Source organism: Hylobates moloch, unplaced genomic scaffold (genome assembly GCF_009828535.3).
Source record: "Hylobates moloch isolate HMO894 unplaced genomic scaffold, HMol_V3 SCAFFOLD_16, whole genome shotgun sequence".
Lineage (NCBI taxonomy): Eukaryota > Metazoa > Chordata > Mammalia > Primates > Hylobatidae > Hylobates > Hylobates moloch.
This window is the reverse complement of record NW_026652291.1, coordinates 41,817,116-41,833,605: the sequence shown is the minus strand read 5'-3', so window position 1 is coordinate 41,833,605 and position 16,490 is coordinate 41,817,116. Positions and strand designations below refer to the sequence as shown.

The following is a 16,490-nucleotide window of genomic DNA, read 5'->3' as shown; positions in this document are numbered from 1 at the left end:
AAAAAAAATATATATATATATATATAGCTGAATAATATTCCACTGAATGGATATACCACATTGTTTGTTTTGTTCTGTTTTTTCACAGCCAATTTTCATACTGTTGTTTCACATTCTCACAGCCCTCAGCACAGGCCACATCCCAGCCCAGCTCTGGGACTTTGGTTCAGGGCTCAGAGCCTCTGGTCTGGGCTGATCAAAAACCTCCTTTGACCCTGTGGCAGTAGGTGGACCTTGGCTCTGCTTGTCCCTACGCAGAGCTCAGGGCAGTGCCCTGTACAGCCGCCCCACTTCCACAATGGCCTCCACGCGGCAGTCAATGTCTTCCTCACTGTGTAATGCTGAGATCTGTACCCGGATCTGGGCCTTGCCCTTGGAGACCACAGGTAGCTGAATCCAATGACAAAGATGCCTCTCTTCAGCATGTCATCCGCCATGTGAGGTCAGCTGGGCATCATCCAGCATCACAGGGTGGATGGGGTGACTGGCTCCTGAGACAGTGAATCCAGCAGCTTCTATCATACTACAGAACCACTGGGTCTTGGCAGCCATAGACTGGACAATGGTGTTGCTCTCCATGAGCAGATCTAGGGCCTTGGAGGCGCAGCCAACAGCAGGTGGCAGACTGTTGGAGAAGAGGTAGGGCTGGGCGGCAGCAGGGACACCAGGGGCCCAGGCCCTGTTGTGTAGCCCCCTGATGCTCCCCCCAGGGCCTTCCCCAGGGTGGAGCTGATGATGGTGACCTGGCCCATCACGCCCAGCAGCTCATCTGTGCTCTGTACTGTGAGTCCCAGGAAGCCAGTGGCATGGCATTCATCCACAAAGACCAGGGCGCCATATCTAGAGGCGAGGTGGCAGATCTGCGGGGGCACGATGTCGCCATCCATGGAAAAGGCCCCATCGGTGGCCACCAGGCACAGCCAATGCTTCTGGGCCTCCTGCAGCTTGGCTTCTAGGCCGGCCACGTCCAGGTGGCGATAGTGGTACTTGTGGGCCTTGCACAGGCAGATGCTGTGGATGTTGGCGTCACAACAGCTGGGATAGAGGATGGCATCCTCCCGCTGGTGGAAGCGGGCTATTTTTGCTTCTAGATTCTTGTGGATGCTTTGGGTTCCACGGATGAAGCGGACCGAGCTAAGGCCAGCTCCAAAGAGCCTGCAGACCTGCCTGAATCACCTCGGGGTGGCTGCTGAGGCCCAGGTAGTTGTTGGCACATAAGTTGATTCCTCCGGAGACGCCGACCACATGGATGTGCGGCTCCTGACGGGAGGTGATGACCCGCTCACTCTTCCAGGTGCCAGCTCTGTGGATCCCTTCCGGCTCCCGCTCCAGAATGCCGCGCAGCTGGGCCAGCACTGACTGCGCGCTGCGGCCGCAGGGCACCCCAGAGAGCGCGGCGCGCCAGGCGTTTCCAGCCCACATTGCTCCTACCTCGCCAGAGCGCACCTGCCTGCCTGAAAGCCATGCGCACTGCCCACATTGTTTATCCATTCATCTACTGATGAACACTTGGATTGTTTCCACCTTTTGGCTAGTATGAATGTTACTATGAACACTCATGTACAAGTACTTGTGTGGACATGTTTTCAATTCTTCTGGGCATATACCTAGGAGTGGAACTGCCGGGTCAAATGGCAACTGTCCAATTGCCCAAGGAACTTCTAGACTGTTTTCCAAAGCAGCTCCACCATTTTACATTCCCACCAGCAGTGTATAAAAGTTCCAATTTCTCCAGAGCTTCAGAAGACACAATTTTTATTAATATTATAACCATCCTAATGGGTGTAAAGTGTTTTGGTTTGCAATTCTCTGCTAATGATATTGAGTATCTCTGCATGTGCATACTGGCCATTTGTATATCTTCTTTGGAGAAATGTCTATCCAGATCCTTTGATCAATTTAAAAATTGGGTTGTCTTTTCAATACTGAGTTGCAAGATTTCTCCATATGTTCTGGACACAAGTTCCTTATCTATGATTTGCCAACATTTTATCTCATTCTATGGGTTAGTATTCTATGGGTTGGTGCAATTACTTTTGCACCAACCTATCTTTTTGAGGGTCTCCTAATTGGTGAGTTAAATCTTACACTTATACTATTTACACTGTTCTCCACATGGTCAAATGCATTGGGTAACCTATAAGTTCAATTTTCTCCCTGGACATCTCCCTCCTGATATCTTCTGTCCTGCTCCAGTCTGGACTGAATACTCTACAGTGCTGCAAAGCTGTTATCTTGCCACAATGCTGGGTTGGCTCCTTGATTTTTGCTATCTCAGCTCTTCCTCGATTTACTTCCTTAATTTCTGTGGAGTATATCCTTCAGCAGCCTTTGAAAAAAATGGCATGGAGAGTAAAGTTTGAGATTTTGTAAGCCTGCAATTTTTTTTTTTTGAGATAGAGTCTCGCTCTGTGAGCCAGGCTGGAGTGCAGTGGCACGATCTCGGCTCACTGCAACCTCTGCCTCCCAGGCTCAAGCAATTCTCCTGCCTCAGCCTCCCAAGTAGCTGGGATTTCAGGCGTGTGCCACGCTCGGCTAATTTTTGTATTTTTAGTAGAGACAGGGTTTCACCATGTTGGCCAGGCTGGTCTTGAACTCCTGACCTCAGGTAATCCGCCTGCCTTGGCCTCCCGAAGTGCTGGGATTACAGGCATAAGCCACCGCACCCAGCCAACCTGCAATGTTTTTAACTTCACACGTGAAGACAGCCTGACTGGTCACAGAATTACTATTTCCTGGGTTTAGCCAATGAGAGTTTGGTTACAAATGGATACTTTGTTAGCTATATCAATTTGGTCCTGAGGTTCAGAGAACAACTGGGAAATATTCATTTGACAAGGGATATCTCAAAAAATTTGTCATCTATTTGCTGCATGAGTTTGGAGAGCTGTAAATTCAAATAGGTAGGAATCTGTCCTCAGAACTCTGAAGGCATTGCTCCACCATCTTTTGTCATCCATATTTGCTAATGAGAAGTCTAACACAACTGTAAATCTGTTCCTAAGTGATTTTTTTTTTTTTCCGGACACTTGCAGGATTTTCTATTTACTCTAGGGGTTCTGAAACTTCACAATGCTATGCCTTGATGTAGATCTTTTTCATTCATTACACTAGACACTCTGCTGTGCCTTTCAATCTAAAGATTGAAGCTCTCGAATAGCCACTGTATTAGTCCATTTTCACACTCTATAAAGAACTGCCCAAGACTGGGTAATTTATAAAGGAAAGAGTGTTTAACTGACTCAGAGTTCAGCATGGCCAGGGAGGCCTCAAGAAACTTACAATCATGGGGGAAGGCAAAGGGGAAGCAAAGCACCTTCTTCACAAGGCTTCAGGAGAAAGCGTGAGGAGTTAAAGGGGCAGAGCCCTTTTTAAAACCATCAGATCTTGTGAGAACTCACCCACTATCAGAAGAATAGCATAGGGGAAACCAACCCCATGATCCAATCACCTCCCACCAGGTCTCTCCCTAGACACGTGGGGATTATGGGGATTACAATTCGAGATGAGATCTGGGTGAGGACACAGACAAACCATACCAGCCATTTATGTTGTTTCTAATAACCCACTGCCCCCATTTCTTTTTTAACTTTTTTCACTTTCTAAAACTGTTAGTCTGGTTTTAGACCCCTATATTTATCTTCGTTGGCTTTCATATTTTCTCTTTGTCTCTTTCAGTTCTACTTTCAGGAATATTTTCTCACCCGCATCTTCCAACACTATTAATTACTTTTGAATTTTAAATATTTTTAATTTTAAAAAGCCCTATTGTTTTGATAGTTTCACTCCCAATTGTTTTATGAATGCGATTTCTCCACATATCTTTCAAACTAATTTTTTTATTCACTACATAGCACTATCTTATATTTTAAAGATTCTGAAAAACACAATTTTTAACGCTTATGTAGTCCTCCACCAAAACATCAATGTATTGAAGATTTTAAGCAGCATGAGGCATCATCACATGTTTTTGTTTCTTCCCCCTCATTTCCCCGCCCCTAACAGATCTGTTTTTGTTTTTTTGTTGTTTTTTTTTGAGACGGAGTCTCGCTGTCGCCCAGGCTGGAGTGCAGTGGCACGATCTCGGCTCACTGCAAGCTCCGCCTCCTGGGTTCACGCCATTCTCCTGCCTCAGCCTCCCGAGTAGCTGGGACTACAGGCACCCGCCACCGCGCCTAGCTAATTTTTTGTATTTTTAGTAGAGACGGGGTTTCACCGTGGTCTCGATCTCCTGACCTCTTGATCCACCCGCCTCGGCCTCCCAAAGTGCTGGGATTACAGGCGTGAGCCACCGCGCCCGGCCAGATCTGTTTTTGATGTTTAGCCTAGAAGTAGCAAGAAGGATGAACTGAAGCAGATTAGAGATTGAACTGGTAATCCAGGTGAGAAATAATGAAAGTCTTCTCTAGGGTAATAGTGGTGAGGTAAAGGCAAAAGGATAGCTGACAGATGTTAGGAGGTGAAATGGCACAGGACTTGGTGAAAAACTGGTTAAGAGAAGAGGGAAGAGAAAAGTCCAGGTTATCCTCAGATTTATGGTTTGGACAACAGGAAGAACAGGAATTTCTCCAAGTTGAGTCCTGTTATAAATATTTTCATTTTTGTATTTCACTTTGAGTCTCAATTTACCAAGATAACTTCCTTGCAATCAGCAAAACACCTGTTTACTACTTACTAACAATATTAAAGATGCGAATATTTACTAAACATATTTTTCTCATTTTACATAGATGCCTATCATTTTATTTCTAAAAAAGTTTAATTCTATTTACTCATTAAAATACTTACATTTAAATACTCCAACATAATACATTAGGTGTATTAAACATACAGATGCTCCTCAAATGAAGAATATAGTCTGAACTGGTTTTATACACAATGAAGACAATTTAAAATGTAAAAAACTGGGCTTTAAAAAATGCAGCCAACCACCTGTTTTATTAAGTTTTACCAGGTATCTCCTTCTAAAAAGTCCTTATCAGAGCTATTTCTTTAAAGCCAACATTTACTACATTAACAGATGGGTTCTTTATATGAGAAATTTTACTTTCAACTCACTGATTTTATATTTAGAGGCTTTAAAATTTTTTAGAATATGTGAAGACCAGAATTAAACCATTCTCACCATATTTTTCCAGGACTGTTTGCTAACTGGCTTGTTTTTACATAAAGCTTTAAACATGTCTACCATGGGTAGTAAACAAGAAGGACTATTTGAAACTATAAAACCTACCAAACAAAGTGCCAAATGCATTATCACTGCTTTTTCCTTCTTTTATAAGAATCATTACTATGAACTCGTACTCGTCGGTGCACAGAGGATGCTATTTTCATGCTCTCTTTCTTTGTAAAGGTCTTCTCTATAGCTCCAGGTTTCCAAAGTAACAACTGTGCATCTTCTCCTCCAGTCAACAAAGAATCATCTTGCACATTCCAACAGAAAGAACGGACTGTAGCAGCATGCCCTCCCTGAAGGCTAGTCACGTGGGTCAGTCCTGACATGCTGCAGTTCATCAAATGAATCCTTCCTTTGTTTGTTCCTCCAATAACATGCAATGTGTCTGTCTTTTCATGATACAGGCCACCAATCAAATAGTCCAAAGCATCTTCTTTCATGTTAACTACTTCTCTGACATCCTGGATGTTCAAACGTGTAACTGGTTCATCAGTATCCAGATGATTAAGATCCCACCAGTAAAATCCTTCATCATGTGTCATGCAGTAAATCTGTTTATAACCTTTCCCAGACCAACCAATACAGCTTACTGATGAAATTGAGTTACAGGTTGTAACCAGTGCATCCTCCTCATTATCAATATTAATATCAAATACATTTACCAGGCCATCAGATGAACCTGAGACTACCATGTTGGGATTGCTGGGATGGAAACGTACTTGAGTGACATCATCACTATGTGTCTCTGAATATGCACCAAGTGGGTCTTTAGTTTTAGTTGTAGATAAATCCTGAGAATTCATCCTTGCATCCCAAAACACCAACAATGCATCATCATCAACTTTTTCTGTACCAGCACAAATAATGTGATCACTACAATTAATATCAAAACTGATAAAAATATTGGAAGGGTAACCCTTGAAGAGCTGAACAGGTTTTTCTCTGGCTACTCGAGCATCCCAACATTTTACAGTGCCATCAGTACATGCTGAATATACACTGTCACAGGAATTTGCAAATCTGACTCCATTAAGAAGTCCAGGACATCCACTAAATTCTCGTAGTACATTTAACCTTTCTTTATCATATATTCTGATTGATCCATTAGAACATAAAACAGCAACCAAGTTTTCCTTTCCTGCTTGGACAGTCTTTGATGTGTCTATACCAAGAAGGTAAGTGGACTCTTTGGTTCCTGAGGAACATTTAACAATGTGCAGATTAGCAAATTGTTCCTCAATCTTTTCCATATCAACAGCAGCATCCAAGGGTAGTAAAACTCTGTAAAAAAAAAAATAATAAAAATAAAAATTAATGCTTAACAACAGAGATACATAAAAAAATTTAACTTGAAGTTTCTCTAAAATTGCAATTAAATCAAGAACATTTTCCTCTGAGGGCTGGCATGAATCAATCAATCAACAGAAATGTATTCTAATACTATAATCATTTCCTTACTATGATGTAACTAAAGCTCAGTTGCCTTCTAATTCAATCACTCTTTAATACTGAATTTACTGCCAGGAGTGGTGGCTCACACCTGTAATCTCAGCACTTTGGGAGGCTGAGGTAGGAGGACTGCTTGAGGCCAGGCATTAGAGACCAGCCTGAGCAACACTGGGAGACCCCCCATCTCTTCAAAAAATAAATTAGCAGGGCATGGTGGCCTATGCCTGTAGTCCTAGCTACTCAGGAGGCTGAGGTAGGAGGATTGCTTGAGACCAGGAAGTTGAGACTATAGTGATCCATGATCATGTCGCTGTCCTCCAGCCCGGGGAATAAAGTGAGATCCTGCCTCAAACAGGAAAAAAAAAATGCTGAATTTACTATATATATTTTATGCTAGTAAGAGAATAAAAAACATGTACATACACCACCCAGTAGTTCCTTTTAGCTCAAACCCAATTACTGGTTCTACTCAAGCCATCCTCAGCATTGGCAAGGATCTCCACTTTGGAATAATCTTCTCCTGGCCTCAGCTGCCTTACACAACTTTAGAATTTAAACATAGATATGTAGGCAAAAAAAAAAAAAAAAAAGGTTTCCCAAAAATATTCATGCCTTAATCCCTGGAATCTGTGAATACGTTAGGTTACAAAGGAAAACTGAAGTTGTACATGGAATTAAGGTTGCTAATCAGCCTAATTGAAGGCTAACCTTAAAATAGGGAGATTATCCTAGATTATCTGTTATCACCCTGGCCCAATATGATAACAAGTGTCTTTAAAAGTGGAAGAGGGAAGCAGAAGAGTCAGAGGAAGAGGTTCCCATAGAAGAAAGGCAAAGACACAGAGAGATACAATGTTGCTGGTTTTGAAGACTGAGGCTGAGGGTGGCCTCTAGAAACTAAAAAGCAAGAAAAGATTTTCCTCTAAGCCTCCAAATGGAAATGCAGCCCTGTTGACATCTTAATTTTAGCCCAGTGACATCCATTTTGGACTTCAGACCTCCAGAACCGTAAGATAATAAACTTATGTCATTTCAAACAACTAAGTTTGCATTAATTTGTTATAGCAGCAATAGGAAACGGATACAACAGAGGTTCCCAGTATACAACCCCGGAGAAGTGCTTCTAAGGCAGTAGCAGCTTGCGATGGTAGAACTGGGATTTGAACCTAGGCATTCTGGCTTCAGGCTTCACGGACTGTGCTCTAAACCACCATACTAGATTGCCTCTCCAGGGTGGGCTGTATGTAGGACAAGTTCAAGGCCAGAAAAACATGCATGCCTAGTAACACTATCATAAATTCTTGACACTAGAGCAGAGTACAAGTCTGAGGCAGAGGGAGTCATGGCAGGACAAGCGTTTAAGTTTCTTCCACTCTTTGACCGAGTATTGGTTGAAAGGAGTGCTGCTGAAACTGTAACCAAAGGAGGCATCATGCCTCCAGAAAAATCTCAAGGAAAAGTATTGCAAGCAACAGTAGTCGCTGTTAGATCAGGTTCTAAAGGAAAGGGTGGAGAGATTCAACCAGTTAGTGTGAAAGTTGGAGATAAAGTTCTTCTCCCATAATATGGAGGCACCAAAGTAGTTCTAGATGACGAGGATTATTTCCTATTTAGAGATGGCGACATTCTTGGAAAGTACGTAGACTGAAATAAGTCACTATTGAAATGGCATCAACATGAAGCTGCCCATTCCACTGAAGTTCTGAAATCTTTCATCATGTAAATAATTTCCATATTTCTTTTATAATAAACTAATGATAACTAATGAAAAAAAGAAAATAAATTCTTCTACTGTGCTTTCTCATCAATGAATATTCTTTCTAGCCTGTCTAACAAATTCATTTTCATTCTTAAGATGAAATGTTTTTTTCTGTTGCTTTAGTGATATCTTCTTAAGCATCTGTCTTTTCATCTTTAAAAGGAGAAATGAGTACTAACTCAAGAACTGTTAGGAGGATTAACTAATGCATGCCATGTGTTCTGCACAATGTCTGGCATATCATAGTACATACACAATAGATGTAATAGGCCGGGCGTGGTGGCTCACGCCTGTAATCCCAACACTTCTGGAGGCCGAGGCAGGGATCACTGAGGTCAGGAGTTCGAGACCAGTCTGGCCAACATGGTAAAACCCCGTCTCTACTAAAAATACAAAAATTAGCTGGGTGTTGTGGTGCGCACCTGTAATCCAGCTACTCGGGAGGCTGAGGCAGGAGAACTGCTTGAGGTAGAGGTTGCAGTGAGCCAAGGTCACGCCACTGCACTCCAGCCTGAAAAACAGAGCAAGATTCTGACTTAAAAAAAAGATGGCTGGACATGGTAGCTCACGCCTGTAATCCCAGCACTTTGGGAGGCCGAGGCGGGCGGATCACCTGAGGTTGGGAATTCGAGACCAGCCTGACCAACATGGAAAAACCCCGTCTCTATTAAAAATACAAAATTAGCCAGGCGGGTGGCACATGCCTGTAATCCCAGCTACTCAGGAGGCTGAGGCAGGAGAATCACTTGAACCCAGGAGGAGGAGGTTGCGGTGAGCTGAGATCACGCCACTGCACTCCAGCCTGGGCAACAAGAGTGAAACTCCATCTCAAAAAAAAAGATGTAATACAAAAATTACCAGTATCACCATGACTGATACCACTAATATCATATAAGGGAGAATTTGGATCTATCAGAGAGCTCCAAATAGCACAATTACATCAAACAGCAAAAAATATTTAGTAAGTTGGATTTGAGGTTTTTTTAATTTATTTATTTTTTTGTATTTTTAGTGGAGATGGGGTTTCACCGTGTTAGCCAGGATGGTCTCGACCTCCTGACCTCGTGATCTGCCTGCCTGGGCCTCCCAAAGTGCTGGGATTACAGGCGTGAGCCACTGCGCCTGGCCTGGATTTGGGTTTAAAACAGAAATAAGCATTCCCTCCAACTTTTAATTTTCAACATTTATGTTTACTTATTTTTTCCTTTAGAGATGGCATCACAGCTCATTAATTTTCAACATTTATAAGTGCACACACACAAAAAGCTCTAATGAACACACACAGTTCACCTTCTAGGTTCACTGTTAACTTCCTGCCACATTTGCTTTCTCTCTATACACACACACACACACACACACACACACACACACAACCACTGCTTTTAAAAAATGAACCTTTTGATAAGAGTTAGCTGCAGACAAAGTATCACTCCATTCCTAAATACTTCACCAAAACAGCATCTCTCCAACCTTCTGTTTTTCATGTCATGGAATTTTTTGAATATCCTATTCTTCAACAACTTGCATCCAAAGAGTTCAGGATCTATTGATTGTCCTTGCCTAAATCAATGATTATGCTAGAATCTGCAAAACAGTCCTTTTCTAATTCTATCATTCTTTCTACCTTAGCAGGCATTCTTCTATAAACAAGAGCTTTTTTCCTTTCTCTGTTTCTTTGACTAGGAAATCATGATTCTTAAAAACTGTGTATCATAATCTATTGCTTTGTTGCTTTTTGATGCTCAAAGTGTCTGGACTTGGCCATTAAGACCCTTTAAGCCAGCTTCTGTAGCCTTCTGATAGGACCCCATCAGTCTGTAAGCCTTACATGAGAACCTCCGTGGAAGCATTAGGTAGTTCTAAAAATGGTGTGCTTCCTTCAACTTAAGTATTCAGACATGAAATGACCATTTTCCAGTAATGCTGGGGTAGTCACCTCCACAGCTGCTAAGGTAACTAGCACAGTACAACTGTTCTGTGGTTTTCCCGCCAGACGAAATGGCCTTACCTTGAACACGCCAGGCTTGCTCCTGCCTCAGGACTGCAGCAATAGCTGTTTGCCTGGAGTATTCTTTCCCTGCATGTCTGCATGAGTGACTCTTTCCTGTTATTCAGGTCTCGGCATATGTCACCTGCCTAGAGAGAGTCTCTCCCCTGCCAATCAACGTGAAAAAGCCCCTGTCACTTCCTATCACATCCTTATCCTGTTTCACTAATTTAAAAATTAAACATGATGGCCAGGTGCAGTGGCTCATTCTTGTAATCCCAGCATGTTGGGAGGCCAGGGCAGGCAGATTGCTTGAGCACAGTGGCCGGGCGCGGTGGCTCACGCCTGTAATCCCAGCACTTTGGGAGGCCAAGGCAGGCAGATCACGAGGTCAGGAGATCGAGACCATCCTGGCTAACACAGTGAGACCCCGTCTCTACTAAAAATACAAAATATTAGCTGGGCGTGGCGGCGGGCACCTGTAGTCCCAGCTGCTCAGGAGGCTGAGGCAGGAGAATGGCGTGAACCCGGGAGGCGGAGCTTGCAGTGAGCGAGATCGCACCACTGCACTCCAGCCTGGGCGAAAGAGCGAAACTCAGTCTCAAAAAAAAAAAAAAGATTGCTTGAGCCCAGGGGTTCGAGACCAGTCTGGGCAACAAGGCTAAACCCCATTTCTACAAAAAAATACAAAAATGAGGTGGGTGTGGTAGTGCACGCCTGTAGTTCCAGCTACTCGGGAGGATTACTTGAGCTCGGGAGGTGGAGGTTGCAATGAGCCAAGATCATGCCACTGCACTCCAGCCAGGACAACAGGGCAAGACCCTGCCTCAAAAAAAAAAAAAAAAAAAAAACTGACAAACAAAATTTAAAATGTTTAATTATGAAGTATTTCAAATGTACAAAGGTCTATGTAGAAAAAAGTATAACAGACACCCAAACATGTACCACCTATACTTAACAAATATTAACATTTTTTACTGTATCTGCCTCAGTTTAACAAAATGGAACATTACAGACACAAGTAAAACTTCACTCCAATAATTAAGAATTTAGAATAATGGCACCATATTTATATGTATCTTTCTTGCAATTTGCTCTTTTCACGCAATATAATTTTTAAAAAGTCCTGTTTCAGTGGTGAACTTATTATCTCTTTCTTGCTTATTTGTTAATAAGTGGTTGCTGAATACATTAATGTCTAACTGATTCAACTTTCACACATTAAAATCACCACGTAAGGACGCTGCGGTCAACGATAGACCACATTTATGATAGTTAAGATTATAATGGAGGCCAGGTGTGGTAACCCATGTGTGTAATCCCAGCACTCTGGGAGGCCAAGGCGGGCAGATCACTTTAGCCTAGGAGTTTGAAACCAGCCTGAGCAACATAACAAAACCCCATCTCTACACAAAAAATACAAAAATTAGCCAGGCATGGTGGCACATGCCTATAGTCCCATCTACTCGGGAGGCTGAGGCAAGGGTATCCTTGAGCCCGGGAGGCTGAGGCTGCAGGGAGCTGTGATTGCACCACTGCACTCCAGCCTCGGCGACAGAGCAAGACACATGCTCTCTCTTTCCCTCTCTCTATACATATATACACACACATATATACATATACACACACACATATATACATACACACATATATATACACACACATACGTATACACACACACACAGACACACACACACATATATATATGAGCTGGGAAAGTTCCATCATCTAATTGTGGTCCCTGCAAATTCATGGCACAATGCATTATTCATGTGTCTGTGGTGATGCGGGTATAAACAAACCTATTGCAATGCCAGTCATATAAAAGTATAGTACATACAATTATGTACAGGACATAATACTTCATAAAGACAATAAAGGACTATGTTACGGGTTTATGTTACTTTTTTTTTTGAGACGGAGTTTCGCTTTGTCACCCAGGCTGTAGTGCAGTGGCACCAACTCAGCTCACTGCGACCTCTGCCTCCCAGGTTCAAGAGATTCTCCTGCCTCAGCCTCCCAAGTAGCTGGGATTACAGGCATATGCCACAACGCCCAGCTAATTTTTGTGTTTTTAGTAGAGACAGGGTTTCACCATGTTGGCCAGGCTGATCTCGAACTCCTGACCTCAGGTGATCCACCCACCTCGGTCTCCCAAAGTGCTGGGATTACAGGCGTGAGCCACCATGCCCGGCAAGACTATACTTTTAATCGTTATTTTAGAGTGTACTTTCTCTACTTATTAAAAGGAAGTTAACTGTGAACAACCTCAGGCAAGTCCTTCAAAGGGTATTCCAGCAGGCAATGTTCTCATAAAAGATGACAACTCCATGTGTTACTGCTCCTAAAAACCTTCCAGTGGGACAAGACATGGAGTAGAAGACCATAAAATTGATAATCCTGACCGTGTGTGGGCCTAGGCTAATGTGTGTGTCTTTTTTTTTTTTTTTTTTTTTTTTGGAGGCAGAGTCTTGTTCCATCACTCAGCGCAGTAGCGCCATCATGGCTCACTGCAGCCTCAACCTCCCAGGCTCAGGCCACCACATCCAGCTAATTTTTGTATTTTTGGTAGAGACAGGGTCTCACTATTTTGACCAAGCTGGTCTCAAACTTCTGGGCTCAAGCAATCTTCCTGCCTCAGCTTCCCAAAGTGGTGAGATTACAGGTATGAGCCACTGTCCCCAGCCTGTGTCTTAATTTTTAACAAAAGAGTTTTAAAAGTAAAACTAAAAAATAATAAAATAAAAATTAAAGTAGAAACAGGCTTATGGAATAAGGATATATGAAGAAAATATTTTTGTACAGCTGTACAATGTGTTTGTGTTTTAAGCTAAGTATTATTACAAAAGAGGAAAAAGTTAGTATCACAGCAAGTGCTCTCTACAGGTATACCATTTGTTATCATTTATACCATAATTTTATTATACCTTTTTATGTTTAGATATACAAGTATTTACCATTGTGTTACAACTGCTTACAGTATTCAGTAGAGTAAAATGCTGTACAGTGTAGTGTAGGTCATACCATACAGCCCAAGTATGTAGTAGGCTATACTATCTAGGTTGGGTAAGTACAGTATACTCCATGATGTTCCCAGGATGAAACTGCCTAATGACCCATTTCTCATTGTTAGGCAATGAATGACTGTAATCATAACTGGAGTTCAACAAATGTTAGGCTATGTGCTCGAAACTTCTATCCAGTTTTTAAATCCTAATCATTTAACCCTATGAGGCAGATATTAATATCACTATTTTACAAAGGAAATTGAAGCTCGGACAGACTAATTTGCCCATGCTCTCATAGCTACTAAGTGAACACACTGGAGGACTCTGGTTTGAAATTCAAGCTGTAACTTCAAAACCTGTGAATCTGTGTTCATTCCAATGTTAAGCTATTGATCTTCTATGTAAGTATTAAAGCACTGCTGTCAACTTTAATCCAGGGATATGCCCATGAGGCTTTAGAGGAGGGATTACATGTAAATTCTATGTATCAGAAGAGAAAGGAAGCAGTGTATGATTGTAAAAACATGTAACAACCCAGAAAAGGGTTACAATAAGCAATCATCCTTTACTTTTAATTTTTCATGTGATCTACTTTTCTCTTTAAAACTTTTTTTTTTTTTGAGACGGAGTCTTGCTCTGTTGCCCAGGCTGGACTGCAGTGACGCCATCTTGGTTCACTGCAAGCTCTGCCTCCCCGGTTCACACCATTCTCCTGCCTCAGCCTCCCAAGTAGCTAGGACTACAGGTGCCCACCACCATGCCCGGCTAATTTTTTTGTATTTTTAGTAGAGACGAGGTTTCACCGTATTAGCCAGGATGGTCTCATCTCCTGACCTCGTGATCTGTCTGCCTCAGCCTCCCAAAGTGCTGGGATTACAGGCGTGATAAAACTTTTTATTATGGAATTTGCATGGAGTAGAGAACAGTAAAAGAAATCCCCACAGGCGCATTATCCAGCACAATTATATTCCCCAAAAGTTATCAGGGATGGAGAAGTCAGTTATACATATTTTACTGAAGGGCAATTAAGAAACCCCAGGCCAGGCATGGTGGCTCACATCTGTAATCCCAGCACTTTGGGAGGCCAAGGCGGGCGGATCACCTGAGGTCGGGAGTTCGAGACCAGCCTGACCAACATGGAGAAACCCCATCTCTACTAAAAATACAAAATTAGCCAGGTGTGGTGGTGCATGCCAGTAATCCCAGCTACTTGGGAGGCTGAGGCAGGAGAATCGCTTGAACCCAGGAGGTGGAGGTTGCAGTGAGCCAAGATGGCGCCATTGCACCCCAGCCTGGGCAACAAGAGTGAAAGTAAGATTCAAAAAAAAAAAAAAAAAGAAAGAAAGAAAAATAAAAGAAACCCCAGGCCGGGAGCAGCAGTGGCTCATGCCTGTAATCCCAGCACTTAGGGAGGCCAAGGAAGGTGGAATACCTGAGGTCAGGAGTTCAAGATCAGCCTGGCCAACATGGTGAAACCCCGTCTCTACTAAAAATACAAATTTGCTGGGCGTGGTGGCGCATGCCTGTAGTTCCAGCTACTTGGGAGGCTGAGGCAGGAGAATCACTTGAACCTAGGAGGTGGAGGTTGGAGTGAGCCAAGATCACACACCATTTGCACTCCAGCCTGGGCAACAAGAGTGAGACTCTGTCTCAAAAAAAAAAGAAAAGAAAAAGAAAAGAACACCCCAATGGAAAGAATGATGAAACTCTTCAAATTCTTCCTTCCCAACGCCCCACTCCTGCATGTGGCGTCAATACAATTTCCAGACTGATCCCAGGGCCAGATCCTGATTAGCTCAAACCAATTATAGTAATCCCACCCCCTTTAACAGTTCAGAAACCTTACATTTTGGGCAATCTGGGCATGCATTCCCTTCCCAACTGAAAGTACCCAGATATGAAACACTAACTCTAAAGCGGTCCCAAGCCAACTAATGAACAGGGCTTTTACACCATATCTATGAGCTTCAACATTTTCTGATTATTTAAGTCAGTTTGCAGCAGAACTTTTGTAAATGCAGCCAGAACCACCCTAACTAATTAGAGATAATCAAATAAAGTCTTGGGTATATCACCAAGTACTGACCTAATGTAAGAGGCCCCTATAAATAAAGATTTAAGAAACATTTTTTAAAAAGTCAAATTTCTAGGGCCAGGAACAGTGGCTTATGCTTGTAATCCCAGCACTTTGGGAGGCAGAGGCAGGCAGATCACAAGGTCAGGAGTTCAAGACCAGCCTGGCCAACATGGTGAAACCCTGTCTCTACTAAAAGTATAAAAAAATTAGCCAGGCGTGGTGGCAGTGCCTGTAATCCCAGCTACTCGGGAGGCTGAGGCAGGAGAACCGCTTGGACCCTGGAGATGGAGGTTGCCATGAGCCGAGATTGCGCCATTGCACTCCACCTTGGGGGACAAGAGCAAGACTTCCTCTCAAAAAAAAATAAATAAAACAAAAAATAAAGTTAAATTTCATTCACATTATTTAATTAACTTATTTGGAAACAGGATCTCGTCCCGTTGCCCTAGCTGGAGTGGAGTGGTACAATCACAGCTCACTGCAGCCTCAGCCTTCTAGGCGCAAGTGATCCTCCTGCTTAGCCTCCCACGTAGCTGGGACTACAGGCACACACCACCACATCTGACCAGTTTTTAAACTTATTTTTTCTGGGGACTAGGTCTCATTATGTTGCCCAGGCTGCTCTCGAACTCCTGGGCTCAACTGATACACCTTGACCTCCCAAAGTGTTGGGATTATAGGTGTGAGCCACTGCACCTGGTCTTCATTCATATTAAAAAGGGTGACTTTGGGCTAGGCAGGGTGACTCATGCCTGTAATTCCAGCACTGTGGGAGGCCAAGGTGGGCAGATCACTTGAGGTCAGGAGTTCAAGACCTGCCTGGCAAACATGACGAAACCCCATCTCTATTAAAAACAGAAAAATTATGCAGGTGTGGTGACGCACTCCTGTACTACTCGGGAGGCTGGGGCACAAGGATTGCTTGAACCCGGGATGTGGAGGTTGCAGTGAGCTAAGATCACACCAGTGTACTCCAGCCTGGACGACAGAGCAAAACTCTGTCTCAAAAAGAAAAAGGGGAGGGGTACTTTGAT

General features: G+C 43.0%; 1 protein-coding gene and 2 pseudogenes across 4 annotated transcripts in view; 1 reads left to right on the top strand and 2 right to left on the bottom strand.

The window, feature by feature from the left end:
- Nucleotides 1-16,490, bottom strand: part of WDR89 (WD repeat domain 89) — a 67,115-nt gene that overhangs the window by 15,949 nt on the left and 34,676 nt on the right. The window contains exons 3-4 of one of the 4 annotated variants that reach the window (XM_032179725.2): nt 5,234-6,457; nt 2,283-2,329 (exon numbers count right to left, since the gene is read on the bottom strand). In XM_032179725.2, the coding sequence (XP_032035616.1) occupies nt 5,257-6,426 (1,170 nt within the window). In that variant the 5' untranslated portion in view covers nt 6,427-6,457 and the 3' untranslated portion in view covers nt 2,283-2,329; nt 5,234-5,256. Of the gene's footprint in view, nt 1-2,282; nt 2,330-3,264; nt 6,458-8,806; nt 8,896-16,490 lie in introns of those variants that run through there. The other 3 variants (XM_058429684.1, XM_032179723.2, XM_032179722.2) reach the window with 3 other exon arrangements.
- LOC116484789 (2-amino-3-ketobutyrate coenzyme A ligase, mitochondrial-like) lies at nt 73-1,677 on the bottom strand (annotated as a pseudogene).
- LOC116484791 (10 kDa heat shock protein, mitochondrial-like) lies at nt 7,968-8,563 on the top strand (annotated as a pseudogene).